General features: G+C 41.7%; 1 protein-coding gene across 3 annotated transcripts in view; it reads right to left on the bottom strand.

Moving 5' to 3' along the window:
* The window catches only part of LOC138753888 (integrin alpha-5-like), a 140,545-nt gene extending 115,561 nt beyond the window's left edge, over window positions 1-24,984 (bottom strand). For 2 of the 3 annotated variants that reach the window (XM_069917430.1, XM_069917432.1), the window contains exon 1: window positions 24,585-24,981. In XM_069917430.1, the coding sequence (XP_069773531.1) occupies window positions 24,585-24,751 (167 nt within the window). In that variant the 5' untranslated portion in view covers window positions 24,752-24,981. Of the gene's footprint in view, window positions 1-24,584 lie in introns of all 3 variants that reach the window. The other variant, XM_069917431.1, reaches the window with a different exon arrangement.
* Between the last annotated feature and the right edge of the window lie 329 nt (window positions 24,985-25,313).

The raw sequence follows: 25,313 nt of genomic DNA, 5'->3' as shown, positions 1-25,313 counted from the left end.
AGAAAAGTCACCAGACAAGAAAGAAGAAGGCCTTACCTGCAAGAAGGAACAGGGCACTGTGGTGGTGAGGGGCCCAACCTTCAAGGTCAGTGTATGCCCTGCAGAGTCACAACTCACCAGCCGATGGATTACAAAAATGGCTCTCGCAGCCGAACAAAAGTTCCCAGTGCGCAATCAAAGGAGAAAGAGGACACCGGCAGGAGCGGAGCTCAGCAGAGGAGTGGGCTGCCACAGCACGAACAGCTGAGGGACGCCCGTCACCAGGGCTCTCAGCTGGAGGACTAAGAAGACAGCAGAAGAGGGAGCGATAAAACAGATGAGGAAGATAGACGGAGGAATGACCGACAAGAAGGCCAACGACAGGAAGCACAACAGATGAGCAGACCAGGAGGGGAGTCCCAGCAAGAAGAGGCCCAACAAAGGAATACAAGCAGCTCATCAGGGAAAACAGAAGAGACACAGACACAAAGAAGAGAAGAAGAAGACACAAACACAGGTACAGACACAGAAAAAGAGGAAGAATACCAAGATCTTCACAGAGAAATAGAAGGTAAAACTGATGGACAAAGAGAAATAAAAGGTAAAACTGATGAACAGAATATAGATAAAAGTTTTTTTTGAAGAACAAATTTATAAAAGGAATTTATAAAAGGATGGATCCTGAAGGTCCTGGGAACGACAGAAATGCAGGAAGAAATGGAAATAGAAAGGGCACACAGAGCATTAGCTCCGAAACATCAAAAACCAAGATCCATCTTAATAAAACTTTTGAGATACACGACAAGAGAAAATATACTGGAACGGGCAAGGAATAAAGTTAGAGAAGATAATAAACCATTGGAATACAAGGGTCAAAAGATATTTTTTTTACCCAGGCATAAGTTTTGAACTCTTAAAGAGGAGGAAGGAGTTTAATACAGCGAAATCGATTTTATGGAAAAAAAGGTTACAAATTCATGTTAAGACATCCAGCCATGCATAAAATATTTATATCCTGGGAGCAAAATAGACTGTTCTCAGATCCAGAGAAAGCGCAAGAATTTGCAGAACGTTTGCAAGACAGGAGAAGAGATGAAGAAATTTAACAAGAATGAAGAACAGCGATAAAGTATATATAAAGATGTAAAAACAATGTATATGTAAAGAATTAAAGAGAGAAAAGAGAAGGGAAGGAAGGGAGTAAGGCAGAAAAAAAGAAGAGAGAGAGCTTTATTATATGTGTTTAAAAAAAAGTGTTTTCTGGAGAGGGCTGGGTAGAGGGGGCATAACTGTCACTGCAAAATCAGTTGACACTGCAAACATGATCACAATCCAAATGAAAAGGGGAGTTGTGGTTGCCCGGCAAGGGATATGGGGCAACTCAGAGAGGGGGAAACTTTTGGAGATAAAGTATTAGTGGATGTGGAAACTGTGGGGGTACTTTCTGTCTTAAATGCGTTGTCGTACATTAAGTGTAATAAGAGAAAACTAAGAGATGAAAATGGGGAAAAGGGGGATGAAGGTGGTGAAGAGGTAGAAAAGAGGTGTATGCAAGATATAAGATGGCCATATTGAACTATATGACTATAAACATTAATAGAATACATAACCAAATTAAAAGGAAAAGGCTACTAAATTTAGTGAAGAAGGAAAAAATAGATATAGTATTTGTGCAGGAAGCGCATCTAACTGAAGCGGAGCATAACTAAAGAGAGACTGGGTAGGACACGTAACGACAGCATCCTATAATTCAAAAGCTAGAGGTGTAGCCATACTAGTTAACAAAAATGTACCAATCAAAATAGAGGATGAAATAATAGATCCGGCAGGGAGGTGTGCAATGATAAAATGTCAGATATACTCAGAATTTTGGAATTTGCTCAATATATATGCGCCTAACAAGGAGGATCAATAGTTAATGCAGGATATTTTTTTGAAGATTGCAGGCACACAAGGAAATATATTGATAGGAGGGGATTTTAACCTTAATTTGGACCCAATGTTGGATAAAACTGGAAAAAAAGACAAGTAAAAAGAATAAAGCGGCCAAATTTATGGTTAAATCAATGCAGGAAATGAAACTTATGGATATATGTAGGAGGCAACACCCAAGAGAGAAGGAATTTTCATATTATTCGAGTAGGCACAAAACTTATATTTTTGATGTCAGCCCATTTTCAAGTGAGAGTTAGGAAAACTGAGTATAAAGCTAGACTACTATCAGATCATTCACCCCTATTATTAGCAATAGAACTGGAGGACATCCCACCAAGAACATATAGATAGAGGGTAAATAAACTCCATGCTACTTAAAAGACAAGAATTTAGGGAGTTTATTGAACGCCAAATTAAAACATATTTTGAAATAAACACAGGATCAGTGAATGACAAATTTATATTATGGGACGCAATGAAAGCCTTCATTAGAGGGCAGATAATAAGTTATGTGACTAAGATGAAAAAGCATTACAATCGGGAAATAGAGCAGTTGGAAAAGGAGATAGTAAGTACGGAAAAGGAATTAGTAAAAAGGGATGATATAACGAAAAGGAAAGAATTGGTGGACAAAAAAAATAAATACGAAACATTACAAACGTATAAGGTGGAGAAGAACATAATGAAAACAAAGCACAAATATTACAAACTGGGAGAAAAAACACATAAAATATTAGCCTGGCAACTTAAAAGAGAACAAGCTAAAAGAGCTGTATCGGCATCAAGGAAAAAATACAAACAAATTACATATAACCCAACAGAGATTAATGAAAATTTTAAGGAATTTTATGAACTATTGTATCAAACTGAGAACGAGGGGAAAGATGATAAAATAGAGGAATTTTTAGCTAAAATTAAACTGCTGAAATTGCAAGAAGGAGAACAAACTAATAAAACCATTGAAATAGAGGAAGTAAGGATATATTAAAAGAGCTGCCGAACAATAAAACACCAAGAGAGGATGGGTTTCCAATAGAATTTTATAAAACATTTAAAAGAGTTATTAATTCTTCCTCTCATGGAAGTAATGAACCAGATGGAAGAAACACCGAACTTGCCAGATTCATGTAAGACAGCAATAATTACAGTAATACCAAAGATGGGGAAGGATCCATTAAAACCAGCATCATATAGACCAATATCTCTACTTAACTCAGACTATAAGATAATAGCAAAATTATTAGTAAACAGATTGGCCGATTGTGTACCTAAAATAATAAAACAAGATCAAACTGGATTTATTAAGAAAAGACGAACAGCGGACAATGTCTTCAAATTTATTAATCTAATCCATACAGTTCAAGGAAATAAGAAACCAACAGTGGGTGTTGCTCTAGACGCAGAAAAAGCCGCCTTTGACAGAGTAGAGTGGAACTACTTATTTAAAGTATTACACAAGTTCAATCTACCAGAAAAGTATATAAATTGGATTAAAGCATTGTATAATGGACCGTTGGCGAAGGTAGCAGTAAATGGATATGTATCGAGTCACTTTAAATTAAGTAAGTCAACTAGACAGGGATGTCCACTATCTCCCTCATTGTTCACCTTAGCAATAGAACCTTTGGCAGAACTGATAAGAATAGAAAATAAAATAAAAAGGATAAAAATAAAGGAGAAGGAGTATAAAATCAGCTTATTTGCAGATGACATCATAGTATACCTAACAGAACCAGAAATATCAATAAAAGAATTACATAAGAAATTGAAGGAATATGGAGAAATATCGGGGTACAAGATCAACGCAAAGAAAAGTGAAATGATGCCAATGAGTAACACAGATTATACAGAATTTTAAAAAGAATCACCATTTAAATGGCAAGGACAAGCAATCTGATACCTAGGGATCAGGTTAGATAATAACTTAAACCACTTGTACAAACTAAATTATCAGCCACTAATAAAGAAATTGCAGGAAGACTTAGAACATTGGAAAGAATTACCTCTAACGTTTATAGGGAGGGTAAACTGCATTAAAATGAACGTGTTCCCAAGGATACAATACTTATTTCAAACGTTACCAATTCATTTAACAGAAAAATTCTTTAATGAACGAAAGAGAATAATAAGGAAATTCTTGTGGAAAGAGAGGAGACCAAGGGTAGCGTTAGATAAATTAGCAGAAAGACTTAATCAAGGTGGGGTTTGCAGTGACCGAATTTTAGAAATTATTATAGAACCGCACAATTAAGGTATTTATCAGATTTTTACCAGACAAGGGAAAAACCAAACTGGACTAAGATAGAACTAGATAAAATAGGGGAGAAGGTACCGGAACATATACATATATAAGTGGGATGAAAAGCTGGTGCATTATAAAAACTCACCAGTACTGCATCATTTACTTAATACATGGAAGAAAATCCACTTAGAAAGGAAAAAAATGAATGATCAAATACCAAAATTATTATTGACATAAAATCCGCTAATCCCTTTTCCAATAGACAACCTTTCCTTTAGAGAATGGGAGAGAAAAGGAATCAAAAGAATAAAAAAATGTTTTTTTGGGAAATAATTTATTAACATTTGAACAGTTGAATACAAATATGAAATAACTCATGGTACAATGCTTGCATATCATCAATTGAAATCTTATTTGACGGATAAATTGGGAAACAGCTTGAGATTACCTGAAGGGAGCAGGTTTGAATATTTAATTACAGACATAATGATGATTAAAAGATTTATAACCAGCAAGTACATTAAGCTGCAAGATAAGGAAAATGAAATAAGCTATAAACCTAAGCAGAAGTGTGAAAAAGGATCTAAACATAAAGATAAAAAATGAAGTATGGGAAAAGTTATGTTCTGGAACTATGAAGAATACAATAAACACAAGGTTACACATGATACAGTATAATTGGTTACACAGGGTATATATGACTCCTCAAAAATTAAAAGAATGGGATTCAACATTAGCGGATAGATTTTTTCACTGTAAGAAGGAAATGGGAACAACATTACATGTAACTTGGGCTTGTATGAAAGTGAATACGTTTTGGGAAAAACTAAATCAGATATTAAATAAAATTACAAAAAATAACATACCAAAAAAACATAGATATTTCTTTTAAGTAACATAAGAAGTAGAGAATTAGGCCTCAAATTGGATAAAGTGCAAAAAAAAATTCATTATGATAGCTTTAGCGATAGCAAAAAAATATATAATGTCAACTTGGAAAATGGAAGAGAGCATGAGTATACAGCAATGGTACATGGAAATTAATAAATGTATTCCATTGGAAAAAAAAACATATAATTTAAAAAATAAAGTCACAATGTTTGAACAAATTTGGGAACTATAATGGAACATATCAGAGAGAGCTTGCCTATGACCTCCATCCCCTAGAATGAGAATGAAAATGATAAGAAGAGAAAACAACTAAATTCAGTGTGTAATAAATAGATGATGCATTTTTCTTGTTTATTTTCCTTTGTGTGAAGACATTGTTTTATGGTTTTATTATATTGTATATGTTGAATGGGTTTTGGAGGAGGGTGGGTAGAGAGGAGGGAGGGAAAGGGGGGAAAAAGGGAGAAAAGACCATTGTGTAAATTTAATGAGAAACGTTTGTACATATTTTGGTTGATATGGTTCATAGTTTGAAAAATAAAAAAATAGTGTAAGAGAGGTGGACAACAGAAGTGATTCAAAGATGTCTTAAAATCAACAATCAATGAAGAAATGTAACATCAACATCAATCATTGGGAAACTAATGCCAAGGACAGGAAATTCTGTCAAACCATCATTCGAGAAGGAACTTCTACTTTCGAACAGATATGCAGAACTAGAAGTAAAGATAAGTACATCGAGAGAGAGGCAGCAAGAAGCAAAGCCAATCTGTCATTTGGAACGACCTGTCCTGGATGAGGAAGATCTTTCAAAGACAAGATTGAGAGCCCATAAATAAATAGATCAGCGGAACGAAGTCCATCATCCTCAACCTTGAGGGGTAGTCACAACCATGATGGTTATACAGTGATAGACCTAACCCCACCAGTGCTGTACCCTGTAGTTGTTCAGTGACAAACCATTTCCCACCAATACTATACCCCAGTGTTATGCACTGACAGGCCTGTTCCTGCCAGTACTGTACACTACTGTTATGCAGAGACAGACCCATACTTTCTAGTACTGTACCCCAGTGTCATACAGAGACAGACCCTTGCCATCAGTTTTCTACTCCAATGTCATACAATGTTGGACCACATCCAGCATATTATCCTCTGGAATTCATGACACTTACAACAGGACCCCACTACCAGACACAACTTTCCAGCTCCTCTCTGCCTTCAGTAGAGACTGCTCCCTTCATGACTCCTTCATGCACTCATCCCTCCCTACGAACCGCCCCCCAGTACCTTTGCGTGTGGTCACAGGAGATGACATGCACCCAAATCTCCTCCCTCTCCACTGTCTGGAGCACCAAACAGACTTTCAAGTGAAGCAACACTTCATTTGTGCATCCGCAGAACTGATTTACTGCATCCAATGTTCCCTTTATGCCTTCTCTACATCAGAGAGTCTGTGTGCAGACTGGGAGATTGCTTCGCTGAGCACCTTCACCCTGTCCACACCAGTGACAGGAATCTACCAGTGGTCAACCATTTCAGTTATGTACCTCACTTTGAATCTGTGATAGACCAACCCCACCAGTTCTGTACCCCAATGTTATAAAAGCTGATCCATCCCCAAAAATTATATACTGCAGTATTATACTGTGAGAGACAATCCCCACTAACTTGGAGGATCTTTCCTGGAACCAACACACTGATGGCATCATGAAGAAACTCCTCAGCTCCTCAACTTCCTCAGGAATTTATGAAAGTTTAGTATAACATCAGAAAAAAACACTAACATCCTTGGCCGAATAAGCTTCATTTGCAGAGATCTAAAAGGAGCTTAGAATTTTCAAATCTTAGATACTATTACTGGGCAATCAACATATGTTTTATCTTGTTTAGGATTCATTATTGTTTAGGATTGTACCATCCAGTTTTGGTCTCTTTGGAATTGAGGTTGGCTGAGAAGTTTTCTGTTTTATCCTTTTTAGGAGTAGCACTTCCTTTTTTCTTTAGCTAAATTTAACTGAATGATATAAAGCCCTGTAATAAAACATTCCTCGCATATCTAGTTTCACTTCAAGCTTTTTTTTTACTTAAAAGGTTTTTCCTTATCAAGTTTTATATTGCAGCGGCCAGTGCGCAGAGACATGGACCGGCCCACAAAATAGATGACGAATGCGACAACTGCGATGACCTGGGGTGACATTGCCGTCACCCCAGGGGACTTTTGCATTTTGGGAAGATGGGGGAACTCTGGTGGGAACTCCAACCAATCCGAGGCCAGTGCTCCGATGATGCTGGGCTCTGATGTTAGCGCAACAGTCAAAGCAATAAATCAGTCTCATGTGTGTCATTCCTCTCCATGCTCATGTAGCGCCCATACTACATTAACCATGTCTGCCAGATATCCCACGCCCCACGTCCAAGTCCTTCCCGCCAAACTGCTTGGGGCATGGGTGTTCTCCAAGGTGTTCCTCATCCGGGGGTATCACCAAATCCCAGTTCACCCCCGCGATGTCCCCAAGACTGCAATCATAACCCCCTTTGGTTTGTTTGAATTTCTCCACATGCCCTTCAAGCTAAAAAATGTGGCACAAACTTTTCAGTGGCTGATGGATGCAGTGGGCTGGGATCTCCTATTTGTGTTCATCTATTTGGACAATATCCTCATTGCTAGCTGGAGCTGCAAGGACCACGCCACCCACCTCAGATATCTGTGCACCTGCTTGAGTGAGTTCGGGCTGATCATAAACCCCGCAAAATGCCAGTTCAGTCTGGACACCATCGATTTCATGGGGATGAGAAGATGGAGGCAGTCTGGCACTTCGCTAAGCTTCACACGGTTAAAGGGTTATAGGAATTCACTGATATGATAAACTTTTATCACATGTTCATACTCTCCCCTCTTCGTGCTAATAACAAGCAAGGCAAAAGACAATGGCAACCACTGGCCTTCTTCAGCAGGCACCTCCACTCCCCAGAACTTAAATACAGCACTTTTGACTGAGAGCTGTTACCACTGTACCTGGCAGTAAGCCATTTCCATTACTCTTTGGAAGGCCAGTAAATCAAAGTATTCACTGACCATGTTACTGACTTCCATAAGGTATAGTGGTCAGTCCAACAACGGAGACACTTGTCCTATGTATCTGAGTTTACCACAGACATTCAACATATTGCCGGGAAAAACAATATGGTAGCCGACACTTTGTCCTGCCCCACTATCGAATTGATACACGCCCTGTCCCAAGGGAACAAATACGTGGCCCTCACCAAAGCACGGCAGCAAGACCTTGAGATCCTCGCTTATAGGACAGCCCTCTCTTGCCTCAGGTAACCTGACACAGCTGTGCGATGTCTCTACTGGTAGCCCCCGTCCAATCGTTCTGGCTGTATGGAGGCACCAGGTTTTTGAGGCCATCCACAACCTGGTGCACCCTGCCATCTGCACCACAGTCAAAATGGTGACCAGCAGGTTTTGTCTGGTATGGCCTCTGTAAACAGTTCAGCCAGTGGGCCAAGAACTGAATGAACTGTCAGTCCTCCGAAGTACAGGTTGACACGACAGTGCCCACACAGACATTTTTACCAGTTTCCCTTGGAGCGAGATACCTCCTGACCATGGTTGACCACTCCACGAGGTGGGTGGAGGCAGTTCCACTGGCTGATCCCACCACAGAAACCTGCACCAGGGCACTCAAGGGGGGCACAATTCACCTCTGGGCTACGCTGGCTAACTTTCTGGGGATGCAGCTTCACCACATCTCGTCTATCACTCTCAGGCCAATGGGTTGGTGGAGCGCTTTCACAGACACCTTAAGGCAGCCTTGATGGCCCCACTCAAAGGTCGCAACTGGGTGGATGAACTGCCTTGGGTCCTGTTGGGAAGTCGTTCCATCCTGAAGGAGGGCTTCAATGCCTTGGCGACAGAGATGATCTACCGCATGCCTTTAATCATCCCCGGGGTGTTCCTGGTCCCGAAGCAACCCCCACTGCACAGCCAGCCCAAGCATAGTGTCCCAAAGGACCTACAGACTTGTCAGTATGTGTTCCATATAACCACTTAAAGCACAGAACAGGCCAGTTCGGCCCTACTAGTCCATGCCGTAACAAATTCCCACCCTCCTAGTCCCACTGACCAGCACCCGGTCCATACCCCTCCAGTCCTCTCCTATCCATGTAACTACCCAGTCTTTCCTTAAATGTAACCAATGATCCCGCCTTGACCATGTCTGCCGGAAGCTCATTCCACATCCCTACCACCCTTTGCGTAAAGAAATTTCCCCTCATGTTCCCCTTATAATTTTCCCCCTTCAATCTTAAACCATGCCCTCTAGTTTGAATCTCCCCCACTCTAAATTGAAAAAACCTATCCACATTTACTTTGTCTGTCCCTTTTAAAATCTTAAACACCTCTATCAAGTCCCCCCTCAATCTTCTATACTCCAGAGAAAAAAGCCCTAGTCTGCACAACCTTTCCTTGTAACTCAAACCTTGAAATCCTGTCAACATTCTCGTGAACCTTCTCTGCACTCTCTCTATTTTGTTTATATCTTTCCTATAATTTGGTGACCAAAACTGTACACAGTACTCCAAATTTGGCCTCACCAATGCCTTGTACAATTTCATCATAACCTCCCTCCGATTTATGAAGGCCAACATTCAAAGTGCCTTCTTCACACCATCTACCTGAGTATCAGCCTTGAGGGTACTATTTACCATCACTCCTAAATCCCTTTGTTGCTCTGCACATCTTAATAGCCTACCATTTAATGCATAAGACCTATTTAGATTTGCCTTTCCAAAATGTAACACCTCACACTTATCTGTATTAAATTCCATCAGCCATTTCTCACCCCACACCTCCAGCCTTCCTAAATCACCTTTTCAGGTGATCACCAATCTTTGTATCATCCGCAAACTTGCTTATCCAATTCTCCACCCCTACTTCCAGATCGTTAATATAGATAACAAACAATAGTGCACCGAGGACCGATCCCTGAGGAACTCCACTAGTCACCGGCCTCCAATTGGACAAACAATTTTCTACCACTACTCTCTGACACCTCCCATCCAACCATTGCTGAATCCATTTCACTACCTCCTTATATATACCTAACCTTTTTCCCTAACCTCCTGTGGGGAACTTTGTCAAAAGCTTTATTAAGGTCTAAATAGACAACATTCACAGCTTTCCCTTCATCAACCTTTTTTGTAACCCCCTCAAAAAACTCAATCAGGTTTGTCAAGCATGATCTACCCCTGACAAAACCATGCTGATTACTCCCTATCAATCCCTGTACCTCCAAATATTTGTAAATACCATCCCTCAGAACACTTTCCATCAACTTACCCACCACAGACGTCAGACTCACGGGCATATAATTCCCAGGTTTACATTTCCTTTCTTAAACAGCGGTACCACATGCGCCACCCTCCAATCCTTTGGCACTAGCCCCGTGACCAGTGACATCCTAAATATCTCTGTTAATGGCTCCACTATCTGTCCACAAGCCTCCCTGAGTGCCCTGGGGAATATTTTGTCCGGTCCTGGAGATTTATCCACCTTTATCTTTTTCAACACAGCCATCACTACCTCCTCAGTTATCCTTATATGCTTCATGACCTCCCCACTATTTTTCTTTATTTCAACTGGTTCAATATTTTTTTCCCTAGTGAATACTGAGGCAAAGAAATCATTCAAAATTTCCTCCATTTCCTCTGACTTCTCACTCAGCCTAACCCTCGCTATCTACAAGGGGTCCAATTTTATCCCTCACTAATCTTTTACTTTTAATGTACCTATAGAAATCCTTTGGATTTATTTTTACTCTGTCTGCCAAAGCCTCTTCGTGCCTTTTTTTGGCCTTTCTAATTTCTTTCTTAAGATTCCTTCTACACTCCTTGTAGTTCTCCTTCAAACTCTCAGCTCCCTGCTCTTTATACCTCTTGTACACCTCCCTTTTTCTCCTAACCAAATTTTCAATATTCCTCAAAAACCAAGCCTCCCTATGACTTCCAGCCTTTCCTTTGATCCTCACTGGGTCATATCTACTCTGTACCCTCAAAATTTCTTTTTTGAATATCCTCCATTTTTCATTTACATCCTTACCTGAAAATATCCTGTCCCACTCAATACTGCCCAAATCCCTTCTTATTCCTTCGAAATGTGCTCTTCTCCAATCCAGAACCTCAACTTTAGGCCCCTCCTTGCTCTTCCCTAAAACTACCCGAAAAGTAACAGAGTTATGATCACTAGACCCAATTTGTTCACCAACATTAATGTCCGATACCTGACCTAGCTCATTCCCTAACAGGAAATCTAGTATTACACCTTCCCGAGTCGGTTCTTCTACTAATTGATTTAGAAAACAATCTTGAACACATTTAACGAAATTTAGCCCATCCAGCCCTCTAACTGTATGGGGTATCCCAATCAATGTGAGGGAAGTTAAAATCTCCCATGATCACTACCTTATGATTCTCACACATATACGTTATCTCCCTACAAATTTGTTCCTCCAATTTTCTTGGCCCATTTGGTGGTCTGTAATACACCCGTATTAGCACCCTCATGCCTCCTTCACCCCTCAATTCCACCCAAACAGCCTCACTGGAAGATCCCTCCAGACCATCCTGCCACCTCACGGCAGTAATGTCCTCCTTAACAAGCAGACCAACTCCTCCCCCTTTTTTACCCCCTGCTCTATCACATCTAAAACAAATGTATCCTGGAATATTAAGTTGCCAGTCTTGCCCCTCCTGTAGCCAGGTCTCACTAATTGCCACAATATCATGACCCCAAGTATCTGTCCATGCTCTAAGCTCATTTACCTTGTTCACTATGCTTCTTGCATTAAAATATATGCATTTCAGAGAATGACCCTCACCTATATTCTCTTTTCTACCTTTTACCTTAATCTTCATCCTACCTTTATTATCGTGAGGAGAGATGCACTCAGACACCATTACAGTGACCCTACAAAGTTGTTAAGAACAATGGTTCCATCTTCATCCTCAACATCAGCAGGCACGAGGAGACTTTTACCGACGACTGCCTGAAACCAGCATATCTGCACTGTAATGAGCTGATGTCCACTCCTCCCCCATGCTGCAGGGACAGGTGACCTAAGGCTACAAACAATGACCTGGTCACCAGTTCTGGGGGGATGTGGGGGGTGTTGTGTAGTGGACTGGCCCACAAAATGGTCAATGAATGTGGCGACCACGCAGACCTGGAGGTGACACGAGCTGTCGTCCCAGGTGACATCTGCATGGTGGGAACAAAGAGAACTCTGGTGGGAACGCTGGCCAATCTGAGCCCAGTGCTCTGATAAAATGGGGCCCCGACATCAGTGCCAGGAGCCCATATAAGCATGACACTAGACCAATAAATCATTTCCTTTATCCAAGGTTTTGTTGTGCGTGATGTTCTTCTCCACTCTCGCATAAGGTGTGCACTACAATATTTCCTCGTTCTTTATATGATTCGACATTTGTTAATTGGTATGATAATAGTGTTCAGTGTTTTCGTGACTTGTTTGTTGACAGTGTCTCATGTCTTTTGAACAGTTATCAATCAAGTTTAATTCATCAAATTCACATTTATTTTAGATATTTGCAGATCAGAATTTTTGTTTTCATGTTCAATTACCAAATTTCCCCATGGGTTGTGAAACTAACATATTGGATGTAATTTTCAAATTACAACCCTCCCAGAAGGGTTTATATATGATATGCTTTCAAAATCATATCAGGTTTCCCTCAATAACATTAAAAGATCATGGGAGCATGATCTACAGTTTTCTATCTCGGATAAAAATTAGGATTTGCTTCTTAAATTAGTTAACAAATCTTCACTATGTGCTCAACATTCTCTTATTCATTGCAAGGTTGTACATTGGACTTGCATGTCTAATGACAAATTGTCCCATATATTTCCTGATCTGAATTCCCAATATGATGGATGTAATGACAGGGAAGCAACCTTGATATGCATATTGTGGTCTTATTGTGATCTTGAACCTTATTGAAAGGAGATTTTTTGTGAACCTAATAATTTAATGGCTTTGTTTGGAGTGTTAGATAATATTAACAAGCGATTTTCTTCATCTGATCATCAAGTCATACTATTTACCACTTCTATGGCATGAAAAGCGATCCACTTCTACCCGCTCCAAAACTCAGTAGTTCTGTCATGTCATGTCTTACCTTAATTTAGAAAAGAAGGTTTTCCATTTTATATGCTAACACTAATTTTCATAACATTATAGACTATTTTCATGCTCATTAAATCTGTTTTGATCATTGAATGTATTTATTTATCTACGTGGTTTTCCTTCAGTTAGTAATGTTTTATAGATCCTGCAGAACTATATGACCTTTAATTTTATATCAAAACATCCCAGGTTTTTTTCAGAAGAGGATTAAAGTTCTTTTCTTTGTTTTTTTTTCACTTTTTTGAAATTCTGACAACATTGTATGGAGAAGGGAGATATCGCTATTGTATTATTTTTGGAAATGTACTTATTTTCTTCATATTTAACCTTGTGATCTCCATACAATGCGTGCTTGTTCTATAAAACTCAATAAAAAATATTGAAAGAGAGAAACCCTGGCAAATTTTTACAGATGCATGGTGGAAAGTGTGCTGACCAGCTGCATCACACATTCCAGTATCCCTGAGCACAAAGCCCTGCAAAAGGTACTGGACACAGCCCGGGATATCACTGGCAAAACCCTCCCCACCACTGAGAACATCTACGGGAAATGCTGCTGTCAGAGAACAGGAGCAATTATCAAGGATCCACACCACCCAGCACATGTTCTATTCTCACTGCTGCCATCAGTAAAGAGGTCTAGGTGTCACAAGTCTCGCATCACCAGGGTTCAAGAACAGCTGCTACCCTTCCACCATCAGAATCCTCAATGACAAACTCAATTAGGGACTCGTTTAAGAACTCTTATTTTTGCACTTTATTATTTTTTATTCTCTCTGTATTGTACAATTTGTTTAAAATCATTATCTGTTTACAGTTTTTTATTTCTTTATATGTGTACATTGTCTACAATTGTTTTTGTACTACCAATTAGTGATAATTCTTCATCGCCTCCAGAAAAAAAAAAGAATCTCAGGGTTGTATGTCATGTCATGTATGTACACTGACAATAAATCTGAAATCTGTTATACAGTGACACCCATCCACACAAGTAGTGTACCCCAGTCTGATACAATGACAGACGTGTACCCATAAATACTGTAGCCCACCGTCATACAGTGACAGACCTATCCACACCAGCACTCTATTCCAGTGTTAAACAGTGATAGCTCTGTCCCCACTAGTACTGTATCCCAGTGTTATAAAACAGACACATCTTCACCACTGCAATACAGTACAGACATAGAACCATTGAACATTACACCACAGATACAGGCCCTTTCAGCCCTTCTAATCCTTAATGAATTTTTTTTCTGCCTAGTCCATAGCCCTCCATACTTTCCCCATTCATATACTTGGTCAAATTCTTCTAAAATGTTGAAATTAAACCCACATTCACCACTTCAGCTGGCAACTCGTACCACAATCCCACATTCTCTTGTGAAGAAGTTCCCCCTCGTGTCCCTCCAAACTTTTCCCTTCACCCTTAACCCATGTCCTCTGATTTGTATCTCACCCACCCTCAATGGAAAAAGCCTACCTACATTTATTCTGTCTATCCCCCTCATAATTTTAAATGCCTCTATGAAATCACCCCTCATTCTTCCACACTCCAGGATATAAATTCCTAACCTGTTTAACCTTTCCCTTTAATTCAGTTCCTGAAGTTCAGACAACATCCAAGTAAATATCTGCACTCTTTCTATCTTATTGATATCTTTCCTATGTTGAGGTGACCAAAACTACACACAAATGCTCCAAATTTATACACCTCCCTCTGTTTTTGAACGAAGATTCCCTATGCCTGTTAATTTTGCCTTTAATCCTAACAGGAACATACAAACTCTGTACTGTCAACAATTCACCATTGTTTTATAAAACGTTATCATAACATCCTAACTCCTATACTCAATACTTTGATTTACGAAGGCTAATATGCCATAAGCTCTTTTTACAACTCTATCCACCTGTGATGCAACTTTCAGCGAATTATGTATCTGAATTCTCGGATCCCTCTGTTCTACACCACTCTTCAGCACCGTACCATTCATTGTGTACGTCCTTTCTTGTTTGTCCTTACAAAATGCAATACCTCACATTTGTCTGCATTAAATTCCATCTACCATTTTTCAGTCCATTTTTCCAGCTGGTCCAGATCCCTCTGCATGCTTTGAAATCCTTCTTTGCTGTCCACAACACCTCCAATCTTAATGCAGTCTGCGAACTTGCTGATCCAAGTTACCACATTATCATCCAGTTCATTGATATAGATGACAAACAACAATGGTCCCAGCACTGATCCCAATGGTACACCACTAATCACAGCCCTCCAGTCTGAGAAGCAATCATCCACCACTTCTCTCTAGCTTCTCCCATCCAGCCATTGTCGAATCCAGTTCACTATTTCACCATGAATGCCTTGCATCTGAACCTTCCTGACTAACCTCTCATGTGGGACCTTGTCAAAGGCTTTATTAAAATCCATGGAGACAACATCCACAGCCACATCCACATCTTTGTCAACTTTCCTGGTAACCTTCTTGCAAAACTCTATAAAATTGATTCAACACTACCTACCACTCACATAGCCATGTTCACTATCCCTAATCAGTCCCTGGATATCCAAATAATTGTATATCCGATCTCTTAGAAAACCTTTCAATAATTTACCTACTTCTGATGTCAGGCTCACCTATAATATCCAGGGTTACTGTTGGAGCCTTTTTTAAACAATGTGATCTACCCTCCAATCCTCTGGCACCACACCCGTGGCTAAGGACATTTTAAATATTTTTGCCGAAGCCGCTGCAATTTCTACAGTAGCTTCCCTCAAGGTCTGATGGAATATCTTGTCAGGCCCTGCAGATTTATCCACCCTTATCTGCTTTAAGACAAGCGCTTCCTCCTCTTTAACCTGTATGGGTTCTGTGACCTCACTGCTTGTTTCCTTACTTCCCATGACTTTGTGCCTGTATCTTGAGTGAATTCTGATGAAAACAAACATTTAGGATCTCCCCCTATCTCTTTTGGTTCCATACAAAGCCGCCCACTCTGTTCTTCAAGGCGTCCTTTTTTTTTCCTTACTATCCATTTGCTCTTAATATACCTTTAGAAACCCTTAGGATTTTCCTTCACATTGTCTGCCAAAGCAACCTCATTTCTTTTTTTAGCCTCCTGATTTCTTTCTTAAAGCTTTTCTTGCATTTTTATACTCCTCAAGTACCTAATTTTCCCCATGTTACCTATACCTGTTATATTACCTCGCTCTGCTTTTGAACCAATTCCCCAGTATCCTTTGAAAACTATGGTTCTCTATGCCTGTTAACTTTGCCTTTAATCCTGACAGGAACATACAAACTCTGTACTGTCAACATTTCACCTTTGAAGGTCCTCCACTTTCCATGCACATCTTTGCCCATAAACAACTTATCCCAATCCATTCATTTTAGATCCTTTCTCATTTTCTCAAAATTGTCCTTTCTCCAAATTAGAATCTCATCCCAAGGGCCAGACCTATCCTTCTCCATAATTAATTGAAACTAATGGCATTATGATCACTGGACCCAAAACGTTCCCTCACACATCTGTCATCTGTCCTTTCTCATTCCATAATAGGAGATCCAGTATTGCACCCTCTCAAGATGGTATCTCTATATTTATTGATTTAGAAAACTTTCCTGAATGCACTTGACAAACTTCAAGCCATCCAGCCCTTTTACAGTATGGGAATCACAGTCAATATGTGGAAAATTAAAATCACCTACTCTCACCATCTTACGTTTCCTGCAGCCGACTGCTATCTCTCTACAGATTTGCTCTTCCAATTCTTGTTGACTATTGGGCAGTCTATAATACAACCGCATGAGTGCGATCATGCCTTTCCCATTCCTCAGCTCCACCCATATAACTTCAGTAGACCATCCCTCTGATCTGTCCTGCCTGAGCACAGCTGTGATATTTCCCCTGACGAGCAATGCCACTCCTCCCCGCTTTCTATTGCATTGAAAGCAACGGAAGACTGAACATTGAGATGCCAGTCTAGCCCCTCCTGCAACCAAGATTCACTAATGGCCACAGTGTCATAATTCCACATGTCAATCCAAGCCCTAAGCTCATCTGCCTTTCCCACAATACTCCTTCCATTGAAATAGATGAACCTGAGAACATTTCCACCACGTTCAATTCATTGAGTTCTAACAGAGCATGCAATTTTCACATAATGCTTTCTCTCCTCCACTCCTCTATCTGCTATGGCACTCTGGTTCTCTCCCACCAGTACTCTGTCTTGGTGTTATAATAATTGACTTGTCCCCACAAATAACATACCCCAGTGTTACTCAATGACAGATGGGACCCCAACAGTACTGTTCCGCAGTGTTATTACAGAGACAGACCTGTCCACATGAGAACTGTGCCCCAGTGTTAAACAGTGAGACACATCCCCACCAATCCTGCACTCAGTCCCGTCACCAGCACTACAGTTCACCAGTGTTATACAGTTGCAGTCCCATCCCTACCAAATCTGTGGCCCAGTGTGATACAGTTACAGACCTGTCCCTACCAGAACTGTGACCCAGTGTTATTCAGCAACAAACTCATCCCCACCATTACTGAATCCAGTATCATATGGTGACAGCACCTTTCCCATCATTACTGCAGCCCAGCATGATACGGTTGACAGATTTGTCCCCACCAGTATTGTGCCCCAATGTTATTCAGTGACAGACTCGTTCCCACCAGTACCCCAAAGTTAAAAAATGACATTCTGTTCCTGCCCCACAATTACTGTACCCCAGTGTGATTCAACGACAGCCTCTTCTCCACCAGAACTGTTCCCCAATGTTATTCAGACTTGAACCCACCAGTATTGTACCTATGTTATACAGTAACACACTTATTCCTGCCAGTACTGTACACCCGTTTTATGCAGGTATATACCCATCCCTACCAGTACTGAAACCCAGTGTGATACAGTGACAGACCCATTCCCACCAGTACTGGTTCCATGCTAATACAGTAACAGTCCAATTGGCAGCAGGAATGTACATCAGTATTATACAGATGCACCTGAGAGCATCTATGTGCCAAACATAACCCCATCAGTCCTATAATTGTTTGTTATACATTGACAGACCCAACTCATCATTTCTCTACCCCGGTATCATACAATGACAGACCAGCCTCACCGGAACAGTAACCCAGTGTTATACAGTAGAGTCCCACTCTAACCTGTACTGTATATCATTGTTATACATTGATACACCTATCCCCACCAATACTGCACCTCAGCGTCATAAAGTTACATACCCGTAGCTGTCCCCACCAGCACTGAACGCAGTGTTATACAATGATAGAGATGTCCCTCCCTGTACTGTAGCCCAGTGATATAAAGTGACAGACAAGTCCCCACCAACATTGTACCCCAGTGATATGTAGTGACAGTCCTGACCCCACAACTAGTGTCCCCATATTATACAGTGACAGACCCATTCCAACCTTTATTGTACCTCAATGTTTTACAATGACAGACCCTTCCCAACAATACAGATCCCAAGTGTTATCCAGTGACAGACCCATCCCCACCAGTTCTGTACCCCAGTGTTATATAGTCACAGACTTGTCCCCAACATTACTGTACCCATTTTATCCAGTGAAAGACCTGTCCCCACCAGCATTGTACTGTACTGTAGTGTTATACAGTGACAGTCCCATCTCCACAATCAATATACTTGCCCTGAGATATAATGACAGATCCACCTCCACCAGTATTAAACTGCAGTGTCATACAGTAACAGACCTGTCACCACCATTACTGTACCCCAGGGTCATACAGTGACAGCCCCTTCCCCACCAGTAATGAACCCAAGTTATCCAGTCTCAAAATCGGCCTTACCAGTAGTATACCCCAGTGTGATACAGTGACAGACCCATCCGCACCAGTGCTGTACCTATATTATAAACAGATCAGTCCTCACCAGAAATGTACACCAGTGTTATACCTAACACAAGCACTATACCCTTGTGTTACACAGTGACAGGCCCATCCCCACCAGAATTGTACCCCAGTATTATAATAACAGTCCCGTCCCCACCAGTACTGTATGCAAGGGTTACACAGTGACAGACCACTCTCCACCAGTACTACTTTGAAGTGTTGTGCAATGACAGACCCACACCCACAAGTACTCTACTCCAATGTTACACACAGACAGACCACCAGTACTGTATGCCAATGTTAAACAATGACAGACCAGTCCCCAACTGTACGGTATAACAGTTATCCAGTGACAGAACTATCCCCATCAGTACTGTGCGCTGGTGTTCTACAGTGACAGACCCGTCCCCACCAGTACTATAACCTAGTATTATACCATAACATATGCTTCCCCATCAGTACTATACCCCAGAGTTTTACAGTAACGTACCCATCGATGCAAGTACTGTGCCCCAATTTGCTATACCAGTACTGTACTCCAGTGTTATACAGAAACACCCCACCAGTGACAGCCTCTTCCCCTCAAGTACTGTACCACATTGTTATACAATGACAGATCCATCCCCAAATATACTTTATTCTGGCATTATACAGTGGAAGGCCAGACTTCACTAGTACTGTAACCTAGTGGTCTACAGTTACAGTCCCGTCTCCACCAGTACGAAACCACAGTGTAAAGCAGCGACAGTCACATTCCCACCAGTACTGTAACCTGGTGTTATACAGTGACAGACCCATCCCCACCACTACTGTACTCTAGTATTAACCATATAACAATTACAGCACAGAAACAGGCATTTTGGCCCTTCTAGTCCACACTGAACTAAGTACTCTCATCTAGTTCCACCTACCTGCACCCTTCCCATAACCCTCCATTCCACTCCCATCTATATACCTATCCATTTTTTTTCCTTAAATGACAAAGTTGGCCCTGCCACCACTACTCCTGGAAGCTCATTCCTCTCAGCCACCACTCTCTGAGTAAAGAAATTCCCCCTCATGTTATTTCTAAACTTTTGCCCCTTAACTCTTAACTCATGACCTCTTATTTTAATCTCTCATACCCTCAAGGGAAAAAGTTTAACTCAATATATTCCCCTCATAATCTTAAATACCTCTATCAAATCCACTCTCAACCTTCCACGCTCCAAAGAATAAAAATCTAATTTGCTCAATCTTTCTTTGTTATCTAGATGCTGAAACCCAGGTAGATATTTCATAAATCTTCTCTGTACTGTCTCTACCTTGTTGATATCCTTCCCATAATTTGGTGGCCAGAACTTCACACAGTACTCTAAATTTGGACTCACCAATGCCTTAAGCAGTCTCAACGTCACTTACCAAATGCTGTATTCTATGCTTTGATTTATATAGGCCAGCATACCAAAAGCCTTCTTCACTACCCCATCCACTTAAGATTCTACCTTCAGGGAACAATGCACCATTATTCCTAGATCTCTCTGCTCCACTGCATTCCTCAATGCGCTCTCATTTACTACTTATGCCCTGCTTTGATTATTCCTACCAAAATGAAGTTCTTCAGCATTAAACTCCATCTGCCATCTTTCAGCCCACTCTTCTAAGCAGTCCAAATCCCTCTGCAATCTTTGAAAACCTTCTTCATTATCCACAATTCCACCTATTTTAGTATCATCTGCATATTTACTAATCCAATTTATCACCCCATCATCCAGATCATTAATGTATATGACAAACAGCAAAGAACCTAATACAGATCCCTGAGGCACAGCGCTTGTCACCGGCCTCTAACCTGACAAACAGTTATCCACTATGATTCTCTGGCAACTTTTTCCAGCCACTGTTGAATCCATTTGACTATCTTAAAATTAATATCTAATGACTGAACCTTCCTAACTAACCTTCCATGCAGAACCTTATCGAAGGCCTTACTAAAGTCCATAGAGGCAACATCCACTGCTCTCCCTCATCAACATTCCCAGTCACCTCTTCAAAAAATTCAACAAGATTGGTCAAACATGACCTTTGTAAGGTAAAACATCATGAGATGGGACCGGAGAAGGAGTCACCCAGTACTAAGGAGTAACAGAATGCATCCTTGTACTTACAAGATAAGAGAGACATTGATGGATTGAGAGGCAGGAAGCTAGCAGGGAAAGGATAGCAACAGTTTTAGTCATTGGACAAGTAATGATATGATGATGTTCTAAGCATGTATCCAAGGGTATAAAAAATCACCATTTTGCTGATAACGGCAGAATGCATTCTCCGACTAACTTGGTTAGTCGCAAGTGTTACAATCCGGTAATAAAGAACAAAGAACCCTGATTTCGACTCAGCCTGGTGTTTGTCTCACTCATTCATGAACAAAGCAGACCTAACACCTTCCACGAACAAATCCGTGTTAAATGTCTCTCCAGATACTTGTATGTACACTGGGCCGATAATTGCTAGGCTTGCTTCTCGAACTCTTTTTAAACAAAGGAACCGCATGCAATACGTCAATCCTCCTGCTCTAAACCCATCTCTAATGACATTTGAAAAACCACTGTCAGACCCGCTGCTATTTCCTCACTGATTTCTCTCAAGGTCCTGGGGAAAATCCCATCGGGACCCAGAGACTTATCCACCATTATATGTTTCAAATGCTGCAGTACTTCCTCTTTCTTAATCACTATAGTCTCCATAATTACCCTCTGCACAATTCAATATCCTTCTCCTTAGTGAATACCGAAGAATAGGAATTGTTCAAGATCTCCCCCATCACTTATAGCTCCACGCACAATTGTCCGCTCACTCTCCTTTTGCTATTAACATACCTGTCCCTCACTCTCCTTTTGCTATTAACATACTTGTCCCTCACTCTCCTTTTGCTATTAACATACTTGTAGAAACCCTTTGGATTTATTTCATCCTGCTTGTATAGCCACCTCGTACCTTCTTTTGGATTTTCTAATTCTTTCTTAAGATTCTTTTTACATTCTCATATTACATTTTATATTCTCTGAACATCTTTTTTCCTTGTTTCTTATATTTATTGTAGGTCTCCCTCTTTTTTCAAACCAAGTTTCCAATATCCCTTTAAAACCATGGCTCTCTCAAAATTTTGACCCTTCCTTTCAACCTAACAATGTTATACAATCACTGACCCAGCACTGTACACCAGTTTTATACCGTGACAGAGCCATCAACACCAGCACTCTACCCCAGTTCTATACAGTAACAGACCATTCCCCAAACTATTGTACCCCAGTGTTATACAGAGACAGACCATCCCCACCAGCACTATACTCCAGTGTTATACAGTGACAATTCCATCCCCACCACACTGTACCCCAGAGTTTACAGTGACGAACCCATCCAAACCAGCAGTGTACCCCAGTGTTATACATTGACAGTCTCATCCCTATCATCACTGTACCCTGGTATTATTCAGTGAGATCCATCCCTACCAGTTCTGTACCCTAGTGTTAAACATTGACAGTCCCATCCCCACCAGCACTGTATACCAGTGTTATACCATGACAGACTCATCCCCACCAGAATTGCACCCCAGTGCTATCAGTGACAGACCAATCCCCACAACTACTGTATCCCAGTGTTATACAGTGACAGACCATCCCCACTACCACTATACTCCAGTGTTATACAATGACAGACCCATCCCCACCAGCACTGAACTCCCATGTGTTATACATTGACAGACCCATCCCCACCAGCACAGTACCCTGGAAGTACACAATGAATCTCCCATCCCCACCAGCACTATACTCCAGTGTTACACAGTAACAGATCCATCCCCACCACACTGTACCCCAGTTACATAGTGATAGACGCATATACCATTGCAGAACCATCTTCACCAGTACTACAGACCAGTATTACAAAATAACTGACCCATCCCCACTAGTAGTAACTGACCCATCCCCACCAGTAGTAACTGACCCATCCCCACCAGTACTGCACATCAGTGTTACACTGTGGCATACTCATCCCCACCAGAACTGTATCTCAGTGTAAAACAGTGACAGTCCCATCCCCACCAGTGCTGTCCCCCAGTGTTACACAGTGACAGATCCATCCCCACCACATTGTACCCCAGTTACACAGTGACAGATGCATCCACAACAGCACTCTAACCCAGAGTTATACAATGACAGACATCCCCACATGCACTGTACACTAGTGTTATACCGTGGCAGACCCATCCTCACCAGTACTGTAGCCCAGTATCACACAATGACAGACCCATCACCACCAGCTCTGTACCTCAATGTTGTCCAGTGACAGACCCATCCCCACCAGCACTGTAGCCCTATATTACACTGTGGCAGACCCATCCCCACCAGCGCTGTACCCCTGTGTTACACAGTGACAGTCCCATCCCCACCAGTTCTGTATCACAGTGTTATAAAGTGACAGACCCATCGGCTACCAGCACTGTACCCTGGTATTACACAATGACAGCACTACTACTGTACAACAAATTCTCCTGACCTACAGTTTCAACCCCTCCCCCTTCCCACATAAAGCCCCCACCCAAATGCTGCATTAGTTCACTTCCTCTGGAAAACAAAACGTGTCTCCAATTAAAATCACACACACAGTCTATACTTCTGGAACAGTGACTCAGAACATCTGAAAAATTTGACTCCAAGCTTGTGAAATGCTCGTTTTCAATCTTGTTTGACTCAGAACATGAACATTTATGGCTAATAAGTTGCAAATACTTTGACTCTGAACTTCTGAACGTTTTGGCTGAAATGTATGAAAAATTTGGCTTGGAACTTGTGAAAAGTTTGACTCACCAGTTTTGAAAATGGTCAAACTTGCAAAAGGTTTGAGTCAGATCTTAGAGGAAAAGTTTGCATGAAAACGTCAGGGAAAAGTTTATTCAGGCTGAAAACTTCAATACATCAGGCCAATCGGCCCATCGAAACGGCACTGAAATTTTTATCACGCATTGGTCCACCCTCCCACTCAGCCCCCACTCCCAGGCCTTCTCCCTGTATACTGATGCCCTGACTAATACCTGTCAATCTCTCCCTTAAATTGTCAATCTCTGTTTTAAAAAGTGAAATCTCTGTCTTCAGGGAATTATTCGGGGAAAAGATAGTCTGAAAGTTTTCCTGCAAACTTCAGGAGGTAAAAAAAATCCTGTAAATTTCAGTGCAATTTTTTTTTCGCTGTACATTTCTAAGAAAAGTTTGCTCAGGGAAGAGTATAAAACTGAATGAACAAATTCGACTGCAAACTTCAGAGAAATATTTTCTTGCAAACCTCTCAGAAAAGTTTGTTCAGGGAAAAGTTTGTCTGCAAACTTCAGCGATAGGTTTGCCTAAAGATTCAGACAAGACGTTTAAAACTGAATGAACAAGTTTGCCTCGGAACCTGAGAAGGGGTGACTCACGATTTGGGATCGGACACGGAGAAGTCCACGGAGAATCCGAAGTAACTGCCCGCAGGTCCGGAGTAGACGGAGGGCTCGGTGGAGTCCAGGTTGTAAGCCCGGCCGAGGACGCGGCAGCAGAGCAGGAAGACACCCAGAGAGGGTCGGGGGGCAGGCCGCAACCTCATGGCCGCCAGCTGGTCTCCCGGAGCGGACAGGACAGAGAGACCAACTCCCCACTCCCCGGCCCTCCTCCTTCCAGCTGCGAGAGGGTGTAGCCCGGGCGGAGTGAGCTCATCCAACGGGGCAGGACATCACAGCCGCCCCTGAGTCGTCTGACTCAGCAGTGGCTGTGGTCGTGAGGAGGGCAAGGAGCTGGGAAAGGCGTGTGGAGGGGCCTTAGACATGGGGAGAGAGAGGGAAAGGGGGAGAAGGAGAGAGGGAGAAAGAGGGGGAAGGGGAGACAGGGGAAAGTGAGAGCAGGGGAAGTGGAGAGAAGGAGAGAGGAAGAAGAGGGAAGGGGAGAGGGGGGAGAAGAGGGGAGGGGAGAGGGGGGAGAAGAGGGGAGGGGAGGGGGGGAGAAGAGGGGAGGGGAGGGGGGGAGAAGAGGGGAAGGGTAGAGGGGAGGGGGGGAGGAGGGGAAGGGTAGAGGGGAGGGGGAGGAGGGGAAGGGTAGAGGGGAGGGGGAGGAGGGGAGGGGGAGGAGGGGAGGGGAGGAGGGGAGGGGAGGGGGAGTAGAGGGGAGGGGGG

This window comes from Narcine bancroftii, chromosome 2 (genome assembly GCF_036971445.1).
Source record: "Narcine bancroftii isolate sNarBan1 chromosome 2, sNarBan1.hap1, whole genome shotgun sequence".
Classification (NCBI taxonomy): Eukaryota; Metazoa; Chordata; class Chondrichthyes; order Torpediniformes; family Narcinidae; genus Narcine; species Narcine bancroftii.
Note: the sequence above shows the minus strand (reverse complement) of the source record. Positions and strands in the feature narration are given on the sequence as shown.